General features: G+C 55.2%; 1 protein-coding gene across 1 annotated transcript in view; it reads right to left on the bottom strand.

The window, feature by feature from the left end:
• The window catches only part of prmt5 (protein arginine methyltransferase 5), a gene marked incomplete at its 5' end in the record, with an annotated part of 59839 nt that extends 50085 nt beyond the window's left edge, over window positions 1-9754 (bottom strand). Inside the window, 3 exons of the mRNA XM_068025212.1 lie at window positions 1060-1172; window positions 2896-3030; window positions 9669-9754. Of these exons, the coding sequence (XP_067881313.1) occupies window positions 1060-1172; window positions 2896-3030; window positions 9669-9754 (334 nt within the window). The remainder of the gene's footprint in view (window positions 1-1059; window positions 1173-2895; window positions 3031-9668) is intronic.
• Between the last annotated feature and the right edge of the window lie 3469 nt (window positions 9755-13223).

Below are 13223 nucleotides of genomic sequence, written 5' to 3'. Positions count from 1 at the left end.
ACCCTGAGAGAGAGGGACTGAGAGACACCAGTCAGTGTACAGATATCACCCTGGGAGAGAGGGACTGAGAGACACCAGTCAGTGTACAGATATCACCCTGAGAGAGAGAGACTGAGAGACACCAGTCAGTGTACAGATATCACCCTGAGAGAGAGGGGACTGAGAGACGCCAGTCAGTGTACAGATATCACCCTGAGAGAGAGGGACTGAGAGACACCAGTCAGTGTACAGATATCACCCTGAGAGAGAGGGACTGAGAGACACCAGTCAGTGTACAGATATCACCCTGAGAGAGAGGGACTGAGAGACACCAGTCAGTGTACAGATATCACCCTGAGAGAGAGGGGACTGAGAGACACCAGTCAGTGTACAGATATCACCCTGAGAGAGAGGGACTGAGAGACACCAGTCAGTGTACAGATATCACCCTGAGAGAGAGAGACTGAGAGACACCAGTCAGTGTACAGATATCACCCTGAGAGAGAGGGGAATGAGAGACACCAGTCAGTGTACAGATATCACCCTGAGAGAGAGGGGACTGAGAGCAGTCCCCTTGAGTGGCTCGCTCGGCCAGATCAGAGGTCAGTTGTCAATCCCATTGGCTTGGTGTTCCACGGGATAACGCCACAGGAGAGCCAGTAGTTGAAGGAATGTTTGAAGAACCCAACATTGCACGTTTGTATTTAAATTGAGGAGCTGTGATTGGTGCTTGCATTCAGGCAAAACAACCTGCACAACAGAAAAGGTAATATTGGGAAGAGCCGGACGTTTTTCTCTGAGGGATCTAGTTTGTAAACCGTGTGACAGGTGACCCACCAATCAAACACGTGTTTGAACGAAGCAACACCACACAGCTGTATTCGAATTGAGTCGACCTGGCGGGCCATTCGCTCTCAGATCAATGAACCGCCACAAAAAAAATGGAGTGGAAGGTTCTCCCTCTGTGGGAAGCTGTTTGATGATTTGTCTGTACTGATACAAAGGCAGACACTGAGGCTCGGCCCAACAGTCAGCACACAATCGGTCCCTTTTCCAGCATCGGGGAAATTAAAGAGTTACCACAGCCACGTCTTCTCCTCTTCGCTGCAATCCTCCGAGCGCAACACGGGGTCATTCTCCACAATGTCCTCGCGCATATCTTCCCAGGAGATCAGAGGCACCCTGATCCAGAACTGTGAGGCACAAGGTGACACTGGGTCAGTGGAGACAGCCCACAGTGAAAGCTCACAGAAACAGACCCCTTATCACCACACAGTCAGAACAGAAATCACCCAAGATCCACCCCTGGCAGGTACAGCACGGGGTTAGATACAGAGTAAAGCTCCCTCTACACTGTCCACATCAAACACCCCCAGGACAGGTACAGCACGGGGTTAGATACAGAGTAAAGCTCCCTCTACACTGTCCACATCAAACACTCCCAGGACAGGTACAGCACGGGGTTAGATACAGAGTAAATCTCCCTCTACACTGTCCACATCAAACACTCCCAGGACAGGTACAGCACGGGGTTAGATACAGAGTAAAGCTCCCTCTACACTGTCCACATCAAACACTCCTAGGACAGGTACAGTACGGGGTTAGATACAGAGTAAAGCTCCCTCTACACTGTCCACATCAAACACTCCCAGGACAGGGACAGCACAGGGGTTAGATACAGAGTAAAGCTCCCTCTACACTGTCCACATCAAACACCCCCAGGACAGGTACAGCACGGGGTTAGATACAGAGTAAAGCTCCCTCTACACTGTCCACATCAAACACTCCCAGGACAGGTACAGCACGGGGTTAGATACAGAGTAAAGCTCCCTCTACACTGTCCACATCAAACACCCCCAGGACAGGTACAGCACGGGGTTAGATACAGAGTAAAGCTCCCTCTACACTGTCCACATCAAACACTCCCAGGACAGGTACAGTACGGGGTTAGATACAGAGTAAAGCTCCCTCGACACTGTCCACATCAAACACTCCCAGGACAGGTACAGTACGGGGGTTAGATACAGAGTAAAGCTCCCTCTACACTGTCCACATCAAACACTCCCAGGACAGGTACAGTACGGGGGGTTAGATACAGAGTAAAGCTCCCTCTACACTGTCCACATCAAACACTCCCAGGACAGGTACAGTACAGGGGTTAGATACAGAGTAAAGCTCCCTCTACACTGTCCACATCAAACACTCCCAGGACAGGTACAGTACGGGGTTAGATACAGAGTAAAGCTCCCTCTACACTGTCCACATCAAACACTCCCAGGACAGGTACAGTACGGGGTTAGATACAGAGTAAAGCTCCCTCTACACTGTCCCCCATCAAACACTCCCAGGTACAGCACGGGGTTAGAAACAGAGTAAAGCTCCCTCGACACTGTCCCCATCAAACACTCCCAGGACAGGTACAGTACGGGGTTAGATACAGAGTAAAGCTCTCTCTACACTGTCCCCCATCAAACACTCCCAGGTACAGCACGGGGTTAGAAACAGAGTAAAGCTCCCTCGACACTGTCCCCATCAAACACTCCCAGGACAGGTACAGTACGGGGTTAGATACAGAGTAAAGCTCCCTCTACACTGTCCCCCATCAAACACTCCCAGGACAGGTACAGTACGGGGTTAGATACAGAGTAAAGCTCCCTTGACACTGTCCCCATCAAACACTCCCAGGACAGGTACAGTATGGGGTTAGATACAGAGTAAAGCTCCCTCTACACTGTCCCCATCAAACACTCCCAGGACAGGTACAGTACGGGGTTAGATACAGAGTAAAGCTCCCTTGACACTGTCCCCATCAAACACTCCCAGGACAGGTACAGTACGGGGTTAGATACAGAGTAAAGCTCCCTTGACACTGTCCCATCAAACACTCCCAGGTACAGTACTGGGTTAGATACTCACGATGGTGGAATGATGTCCAGTTAGCAGGTGGTTGAGCAGTAGCCTGGCGAGATTACTGTTGTTACTCTGTCCGAGAGGGATGAGGAATGCTGGAACTCCGAGGTAGGCTGCGAAGTTCAGCTCCTGCAGCACAGCCTGAGAAAGGACGGCGAGAAGGAAAGGGTGAAATCCCGGGTATTTGCTCTCCAGTACTGCTGCCTCTCAGATCAAAGCAACTCTCTCCCCACTCCCGCCCCCCACAATCACCCCCACCAATCTCTGTATTGTTGCTCAGGTTGGAAAAGCGGCAGCCGTCTCAAGCACAGCAAGATCCCAGAGAGTCAGCTGAAGCCAGCATGGGGAGCAATTGTTCAGGACGTGACAGCAGGGCATTTAGAAAATTATAATGAGTTGAAGCAGAGTCAACATGGATTTCTGAAAGGAAAACCATGTTGAAATATGCTGAGGGTGTAACCAGTCGGGATGGATAATGGCGGGAGGGCGGGGGGGGGGGGGGAAACCAGTGGATTTCAAAAAGCCACAAGTGATTACTCCACAGAATTAGGGCTCATGGCATTGGGGGATGATACATTCACATGGATTGAGGATTGGTTAATGGACAATAAAACAGAGAGTAGGAATAAAGGGGACATTTTCAGGTCGACAGACTGTCACTAGTGAAGTGCTACAAGGATCAGTGCTGGGGTCTCAGCTATTTACAACCTACACCAATAACTTCGATGAGGGCACTGAGTGTAAAGTGTGGAGCTTTGCTGATGATGGGAAAGTAAGCAGTGAGGAGGATGCAAAGAGGCTGCAGAGGGATAGAGGCAGGGTGAGTGAGTGGGTAAGAAGGTGACAGATGGAATACAATGTGGGGACACGGGGAGTTACCCACTTTGGGAGGAAAGATGGATAGAATTATTTGAATGGTGAGAGACTGGGGAATGTTTGCACTCAGTGGGATCTGGGTGTCCTTGTAGATGTATCAGAGAAAGTTAACCCACAGGTACAGCAAGTAATTGGGAAGGTAAATGGTACGTTAGTGTTTGTCCCAAAGGGATTGGTGTAATGGGTACACTGACTGGGTAATGGGTAAGTGAACTTATATATTCGGGCAGTGGCTAAACCGGAAACACTACACTACACCCATCCTCCTCCTCTAACCTAAAAAAAAAACAACTCTTGTGTGGAGGGTTTGGTAAGGTAAGATTTTCCTTTTTCTTTAATCTCTGTTGTCAATTTAGTGCAGAGGGGATGGAACCCAGGGCAGATGAATGCTCCTCTTGCAGGATGTGGGAGGTGAGGGTCACCACTGGTGTCCCTGCTGACTTCACCTGTGAGAAGTGCACCCAACTCCAGCTCCTCTCAGACCGCGTTAGGGAACTGGAGCTGGAGCTGGATAAACTTCGGATCATTCAGGATGCTGAGGGGGTGATAGAGAGCAGTTACAGGGAAGTAGTGACACCTAAGTTACAGGATAAAGGTAGCTGGGTGACCGTCAGGGGAGGGAAAGGGAATAGGCGCACAGTGCAGGGATCCCCTGTGGCCATTCCCCTCAATAATAAGTATACCGTTTTGGATACGGTTGGGGGGGGGGGGGGGACGACATACCAGGGGAAAGCCACAGCGGCCAGGTCTCTGGCACTGAGCCTGGCTCTGTGGCTCAGAAGGGAAGGGGGGAGAATAGGAGAGTGATAGTGATAGGAGATTCAATGGTTAGAGGAACAGACAGGAGATTCTGTGGTCGCGAGCGAGACTCCCGGATGGTATGTTGCCTCCTGGGTGCCAGGGTCAGGGATGTCTCGGATCGAGTCTACAGGATTCTTAAGGGGGAGGAGGAGCAGCCAGAAGTCGTGGTACACATCGGTACCAATGACATAGCTAGGGAAAGGGATGAGGACCTGAAAAGCGAATATAGGGTGTTAGGTTGGAAGCTAAAAGGCAGGACGAGCAGAGTAGTAATCTCAGGATTGATACCGGTGCCACGTGCTAGTGAGGCTAGAAACAGAGAGCGAGTGCAGCTGGACACGTGGCTACAGAGCTGGTGTAGGAGGGAGGGCTTCAGATATGTGGATCATTGGGATACCTTCTGGGGAAGGTGGGAACTGTACAAGGATGGGTTGCATCTGAACTGGAGGGGTACCAATATCTTGGGCGGGAGGTTTGCTAGAGCTCTTCGGGAGGGTTTAAACTAGTTTGGCAGGGGGATGGGAACCGGAGCTACGGATCAGTGGATGGGGTAGCTGTTGAACAGGCAGATACCGAGTGCAGAGAGTCTGTGAGGAAGGTTAGACAGTTGACAGGGCAAAGTTGCAGCCAGTATGATGGGTTGAAGTGTGTCTATTTTAACGCAAGAAGTGTCAGGAATAAGGGTGATGAACTTAGAGCATGGATCAGTACTTGGAGCTACGATGTTGTGGCCATTACGGAGACTTAGATATCACAGGGGCAGGAATGGATGTTGGATGTTCTGGGGTTTAGATGTTTCAAAAGGAATAGGGAGGGAGGTAAAAGAGGTGGGGAGTGGCATTGCTAATCAGGGATAGTATCACAGCTGCAGAAAGGGAGGTCGTCGAGGAGGGTTTGTCGACTGAGTCAGTATGGGTGGAAGTCAGAAACAGGGAAGGAGCAGTCACTTTATTGGGAGTTTTCTTTCGACCCCCCCCAATAGCAAAAGAGACACGGAGGAACAGATTGGGAGGCAGATTTTGGAAAGGTGCAGAAGTAACAGGGTTGTTGTCATGGGTGACTTCAACTTCCCTAATATTGATTGGAACCTCCTTAGTGCAAATAGTTTGGATGGAGCTGATTTTGTCAGGTGTGTCCAGGAAGGTTTCCTGACTCAATATGTAGATAGGCCGACTAGAGGGGAGACTATGTTGGACTTGGTGCTTGGCAACGAACAAGGCCAGGTGGCAGATCTCTCGGTGGGAGAGCATTTCGGTGATAGTGATCACAACTCCCTAACCTTTACTATAGTCATGGAGAGGGACAGGAGCAGACGGGATGGGAAAATATTTAATTGGGGGAGGGGGAATTACAATGCTATTAGGCAGGAACTGGGGAGCATAAATTGGGAACAGATGTTCTCAGGGAAATGCACGACAGAAATGTGGAGGTTGTTTAGGGAGCACTTGCTGCGACTGCTGGATAGGTTTGTCCCGATGAGGCAAGGAAGGGATGGTAGGGTGAAGGAACCTTGGATGACAAGAGATGTGGAACAGCTAGTCAAGAGGAAGAAGGAAGCTTACTTAAGGTTGAGGAAGCAAGGATCAGACAGGGCTCTAGAGGGTTACAAGGTAGCCAGGAAGGAACTAAAGAATGGACTTAGGAGAGCTAGAAGGGGACATGAAAAAGTCTTGGCGGGTAGGATTAAGGAAAATCCCAAGGCGTTCTACACTTATGTGAGGAACAAGAGGATGGCCAGAGTGAGGGTAGGGCCGATCAGGGATAGTGGAGGGAACTTGTGCCTGGAGTCGGAGGAGGTAGGGGAGGACCTAAATGAATACTTTGCTTCAGTATTCACTAGTGAGAGGGACCTGATCGTTTGTCAGGACAGTGTGAAACAGGCTGATAAGCTCGAACAGGTTGATGTTAAGGAGGAGGATGTGCTGGAAATTTTGAAAGACATGAGAACAGATAAGTCCCCGGGGCCAGACGGGATATACCCAAGGATAGTACGGGAAGCGAGGGAAGAGATTGCCGCGCCTTTGGCGATGCTCTTTGTGTCCTCACTGTCCACTGGAGTAGTACCAGATGATTGGAGGGTGGCAAATGTTATTCCCTTGTTCAAGAAAGGGAATAGGAATAACCCTGGGAATTATAGACCAGTCAGTCTTACGTTGGTGGTGGGCAAATTATTGGAGAGGATTCTGAGAGACAGGATTTATGATTATTTGGAAAAGCATGGTTTGATTAGAGACAGTCAGCATGGCTTTGTGAGGGGCAGGTCATGCCTCACAAGCCTTATTGAATTCTTTGAAGATGTGACAAAACACATTGATGAAGGAAGAGCAGTGGATGTGGTGTATATGGATTTTAGCAAGGCGTTTGATAAGGTTCCCCTGGTAGGCTCATTCAGAAAGTAAGGAGGCATGGGATTCAGGGAAAGTTGGCGGTCTGGATACAAAATTGGCTGGCCCATATAAGTCAGAGGGTGGTTGTAGATGGAAGGTATTCAGCCTGGAGCTCGGTGACCAGTTTTGTTCCGCAGGGATCTGTTCTGGGACCTCTGCTCTTTGTGATTTTTATAAATGACTTGGATGAGGAAGTGGAAGGCTGGATTAGCAAGTTTGCCGATGACACGAAGGTTGCTGGAGTTGTGGATAGTGTGGAGGGCTGTTGTAGGTTGCAACGGGACATTGACAGGATGCAGAGCTGGGCTGAGAAGTGGCAGATGGAGTTCAACCTGGAAAAGTGTGAAGTGATTCATTTTGGAAGGTCGAATTTGAATGCAGAATACAGGCTTAAAGACAGGATTCTTAGTAGTGTGGAGGAACAGAGGGATCCCTCAAAGTTGCCACCCAAGTTGATAGGGTTGTTAAGAAGGCGTATGGTGTGTTGGCTTTCATTAACAGGGGGATTGAGTTTAAGAGCCGCGAGGTTATGCTGCAGCTCTATAAAGCCCTGGTTAGACCACACTTGGAATATTGTGTTCAGTTCTGGTCGCCTCATTATCGGAAGGATGTGGAAGCTTTAGAGAGGGTGCAGAGGAGATTTACCAGGATGCTGCCAGGACTGGAGGGCATGTCTTACGAAGAAAGATTGAGGGAGCTAGGGCTTTTCTCATTGGAGCGAAGAAGGATGAGAGGTGACTTGATAGAGAGGTACAAGATGATGAGAGGCATAGATAGAGTGGATAGTCAGAGACTTTTTCCCAGGGTGGAAAGTGCTATCACCAGGGGGCATAATTTTAAGGTGATTGGAGGAAGTTTTCGGGGAGATGTCAGAGGTAGGTTCTTTACACAGAGAGTGGTGGGTGCGTGGAATGCGCTGCCAGCGGTGGTAGTAGAAGCAGATACATTAGGGACATTTAAGCGACTCTTGGATAGGTACATGGATGATAGTAGAATGAAGGGTATGTAGGTAGTTTGATCTTAGAGTAGGTTAAAGGGTCGGCACAACATCGTGGGCTGAAGGGCCTGTACTGTTCTATGTTCTAAAAGAGTGACAATTGTACAGGGTCTTGGTGAGACCACACCTGGAGAACTGTGGACAGTTCTGGTCTCTTTACCCTCGAGGGAATGCAGTGAAGGTTCACCAGACTGGTTCCCGGGATGAGGGGACTGTCCTGTGAGGAGAGATTGAGTAGAATGGGCCGACATTCCCTGGAGTTTGGAAGAATGAGCGGTGGTCTCATTGAAACGTATAAAATTCTGATGGGGTTTGACAGGGTAGATGCTGAGAGGCTGTTTTCCCCCTGGCTGGGGAATCTACAACACGGTGGGGGGGGCACAGTGTCAGGATCAGGGGTTAGCTATTTGGGACTGAGATGAGGAGGAATTTCTTCACTCGGAGGGTGTTGAATCTTTGGAATTCTCTGCCAGAGAACTGTGGAGGTTCAGTTGTTGAGTATATTCCAGACTGAGATCAAGAGATTTTTAGGGACTAAGGGAATCGAGGGATATAGGGATAGTACAGGAAGGTGGAGTTAACGTGGAAGATCAGCCATAATTGTACTGAATGCTGGAGCAGGCTCGAGGGGCCGAATGGCCCGCTCCTGTTTATGATTTGATAATTGACGGTTGGAATTCTTGCGGAGCAGGGGCAACTTCCTGCATGAACCAGTTTCTCCTCGTCTCAGATCCGATGCTACCTCCATGACCCTGAACACCCGTATTAACCCACAGTCATGAGTGCACCCATCCACTACTCCGTCACCATGTCTGCCTTGGTGTTCACTTTGTCACAACTTCCATTGCAGCAATTTCTTTTGGGCTGCCACCCTTTAAGAGGCAGCGCAGCACTGCAGTCCGCCAACAACACTGCTGGGACCTCCTGCTGCACGCAGAGCTCACTGCCAGCTAACAGGAGCAGAGAGAGAGGCGCACTGCTTGTGCCACAGTATTGAGAAGGTGGCTACGATGTGAACAGGCGGAGACACGACACCCACACCGGAAATAGTGGGGCAACCCAGTTTACAGCTCAAACACAGGGTGGGCATCAGTTAATGGGGGAATTGGGGAGCAGGCAGTACTGGGGGAACAGTGCACGTATGGGTTGCCATTAAAAGAGCCAGCACAGACACAATGGGCTGAATGGCCTCAGTCTCTGCTGTGATTCTCGCCTAAAAGACAGCACCAACAGTGCGGCGCTCCCTCAGTGCTGACCTCCGACAGTGCGGCGCTCCCTCAGTGCTGACCCTCCGACAGTGCGGCGCTCCCTCAGTGCTGACCTCCGACAGTGCGCGCTCCCTCAGTGCTGACCCTCCGACAGTGCGGCGCTCCCTCAGTGCTGACCCTCCGACAGCGTGCGCGCTCCCTCAGTGGCTGACCTCCGACCGACAGCGCGGCGCTCCCTCAGTGCTGACCCTCCGACAGCGCGGCGCTCCTCAGTGCTGACCCTCCGACAGCGCGGCGCTCCATCAGTACTGACCCTTTGCTCAGCTCAATCTAAACTGTGCTCATGTGGCAGAGCGCAGCGCGCGAGGGAGAGAGAGAGGGGGAATGCGCGCGATAGAGGGAGGGCGCGCCCGGGAGAATGCACGCCCGGGAGGGACGGCCCCGAGGGAACACCCCCTACAGTGCATCCAGGATTCCAGGCCAGTGTTCTCCCACTGGGAGCAGCCTCACCTCCTCAGAGTTTTTCCGCACTTGCTCATCCTCAGAGTCCACCTGTATCCATGGCGACAGCTTCCCCACAATGAGGGTGTTCCAGTCTGGTGGGGGAAAGGAAGAGCCAGTGAGCAGAAACATGAGAGCTGGCGAGGGGACGGGGGGGCGCTGTGAGGGACACAACGGGGAGGTAAAGGGGGGGGGGACAACGGGAGGTAAAGGGGGGGGACACGGAGGACAACGGGGAGGAACAACGGGAGAGGGGGGCTAACGGGGAGGTAAGGGGGGGACAACGGGGAGGTAAAGGGGGGGGGACAACGAGGGAGGTAAAGGGAGGGGGGGACAACGGGGAGTAAAGGAGGGGGGGGACAACGGGGAGGTAAAGGGGGGGGGGACAACGGGGAGGTAAAGGGGGGGGACAACGGGGAGGTAAAGGGGACGGGAGTAAAGGGGGGACAACGGGTAGGGGGACAACGGGAGGTAAGGGGAGACACGGAGGGGGGTTAACGGGAGTTAGGGGGGACAACGGGGAGGTAAAGGGGGGGACAACGGAGGAGGTACAACGGGGGGCTGGGACAACGGGGAGGTAATAGGGGGGCAGAGTCAAGGGGAGGGGACAACGGGGAGGTCAAGGGGGGGGAACAACGGGAGTCAGGGGGACAACGGGAGGCAAGGGGACAACGGGGAGGTCAAAGGGGGGGGGACAACGGGGAGGTCAAGGGGGGGGACAACGGGGAGGTAAGGGGGGGACAACGGGAGGTCAAGGGGGACAACGGGAGAGTCAAGGGACAAGGGGGCGGGACAACGGGGAGGTCAAGGGGGGGGGACAACGGGGAGGTCAAGGGGGGGACAACGGGGAGGTCAAGGGGGGGGACAACGGGGAGGTCAAGGGACGGGAGCAGGGGACAACGAGGTCAAGGGGACAACGGGAGGTCAGGGGGGACAACGGGGAGGTCAAGGGGGGGGACAACGGGAGGGTCAAGGGGGGGACAACGGGGAGGTCAAGGGGGGACAACGGGGAGGTCAAGGGGGGGACAACGGGGGAGGTCAAGGGGGGGACAACGGGGAGGTCAAGGGGGGGACAACGGGGAGGTCAAGGGGGGACAACGGGAGGTCAAGGGGGACAACGGGGAGGTCAAGGGACAACGGAGGTCAAGGGGGGACAACGGGAGGTCAAGGGGGACAACGGGAGGTCAAGGGGGGGACAACGGGAGGTCAAGGGGGGACAACGGGAGGTCAAGGGGGGACAACGGAGGTCAAGGGGGACAACGGGAGGTCAAGGGGGGGACAACGGTGAGGTCAAGGGGGGGACAACGGGAGGTCAAGGGGGGGACAACGGGTGAGGTCAAGGGGGGACAACGGGGAGGTCAAGGGGGGGACAACGGGGAGGTCAAGGGGGGGACAACGGGGAGGTCAAGGGGGGGACAACGGGGAGGTCAAGGGGGGGGACAACGGAGGTCAGAGGGACAACGGAGGTCAAGGGGGGACAACGGGGAGGTCAAGGGGGGACAACGAGGCAGGGACAACGGGAGGTCAAGGGGGGACAACGGGGAGGTCAAGGGGGGGACAACGGGGAGGTCAAGGGGGGGACAACGGGGAGGTCAAGGGGGGGACAACGGGGAGGTCAAGGGGGGGACAACGGGGAGGTCAAGGGGGGGACAACGGGGAGGTCAAGGGGGGGGACAACGGGAGAGGTCAAGGGGGGGACAACGGGGAGGTCAAGGGGGGGACAACGGGGAGGTCAAGGGGGGGACAACGGGAGCAAGGGACACGAGGTCAAGGGGGGACAACGGGGAGGTCAAGGGGGGGACAACGGGGAGGTCAAGGGGGGGACAACGGGGAGGTCAAGGGGGGGACAACGGGGAGGTCAAGGGGGGGACAACGGGAGGTCAAGGGGGGGACACGGGGAGGTCAAGGGGGGGACAACGGGAGGTCAAGGGGACAACGGAGGTCAAGGGGGGACAACGGGGAGGTCAAGGGGGGGACAACGGGGAGGTCAAGGGGGGGACAACGGGGAGGTCAAGGGGGGGACAACGGGTGGGACACGTGGTCAAGGGGGGACAACGGGAGGTCAAGGGGGGACAACGGGGAGGTCAAGGGGGGGACAACGGGAGTCAGGAGGGACAACGGGAGGTCAAGGGGACAACGGAGGTCAAGGGGGGACAACGGGAGGTCAAGGGGGGGACAACGGGGAGGTCAAGGGGGGACAACGGGGAGGTCAAGGGGGGACAACGGAGGTCAAGGGGGGACAACGGGAGTCAAGGGGTGACAACGGGGAGGTCAGGGGGACAACGGGGGAGGTCAAGGGGGGACAACGGGAGGTCAAGGGGGGACAACGGGGAGGTCAAGGGGGGACAACGGGAGGTCAAGGGGACAACGGGAGGTCAAGGGGACAACGGGGAGGTCAAGGGGGGGACAACGGGGAGGTCAAGGGGGACAACGGGAGTCAAGGGGGACAACGGGAGGTCAAGGGGGGGACAACGGGGAGGTCAAGGGGGGGACAACGGGGAGGTCAAGGGGGGGACAACGGGGAGGTCAAGGGGGGGACAACGGGGAGGTCAAGGGGGGGACAACGGGGAGGTCAAGGGGGGGACAACGGGGAGGTCAAGGGGGGGACAACGGGGAGGTCAAGGGGGGGACAACGGGGAGGTCAAGGGGGGGACAACGGGGAGGTCAAGGGGGGGACAACGGGAGGTCAAGGGGGACACGGGAGGTCAAGGGGGGACAACGGGGAGGGTCAAGGGGGGGACAACGGGGAGGTCAAGGGGGGGACAACGGGGAGGTCAAGGGGGGGACAACGGGGAGGTCAAGGGGGGGACAACGGAGGGCAGGGGGGTCAAGGGGAGGGGGGGGGACAACGGGGAGGTCAAGGGGGGGACAACGGGGAGGTCAAGGGGGGGACAACGGGGAGGTCAAGGGGGGGACAACGGGGAGGTCAAGGGGGGGGACAACGGGGAAGGGTCAAGGTAGGGGGGACAACGGGGAGGTCAAGGGGGGGACAACGGGAGGTCAAGGGGGGACAACGGGAGGTCAAGGGGGGGACAACGGGGAGGTCAAGGGGGGGGACAACGGGGAGGTCAAGGGGGGGACAACGGGGAGGTCAAGGGGGGGACAACGGGGAGGTCAAGGGGGGGACAACGGGGAGGTCAAGGGGGGGACAACGGGGAGGTCAAGGGGGGGACAACGGGGAGTCAAGGGGGGGACAACGGGGAGGTCAAGGGGGGGACAACGGGTGAGGTCAAGGGGGGGACAACGGGAGGGTCAAGGGGGGGACAACGGGGAGGTCAAGGGGGGGACAACGGGGAGGTCAAGGGGGGGACAACGGGGAGGTCAAGGGTGGGGAACAACGGGGAGGTCAAGGGGGGGACAACGGGGAGGTCAAGGGGGGACAACGGGAGTCAAGGGGGACAACGGAGGGTCAAGGGGGGGACAACGGGGAGGTCAAGGGGGGGACAACGGGGAGGTCAAGGGGGGGACAACGGGGAGGTCAAGGGGGGGGACAAGGGGAGGTCAAGGGGGGACAACGGTGAGGTCAAGGGGTCGGGAGTCAAGGCCGGAGGTCAAGGTGGGGGG

The sequence above is a fragment of the Heterodontus francisci genome, unplaced genomic scaffold (genome assembly GCF_036365525.1).
Source record: "Heterodontus francisci isolate sHetFra1 unplaced genomic scaffold, sHetFra1.hap1 HAP1_SCAFFOLD_1526, whole genome shotgun sequence".
Lineage (NCBI taxonomy): Eukaryota > Metazoa > Chordata > Chondrichthyes > Heterodontiformes > Heterodontidae > Heterodontus > Heterodontus francisci.
The sequence above is the reverse complement of the archived record's forward strand: the minus strand, read 5'-3'. Positions and strand labels throughout refer to the sequence as shown.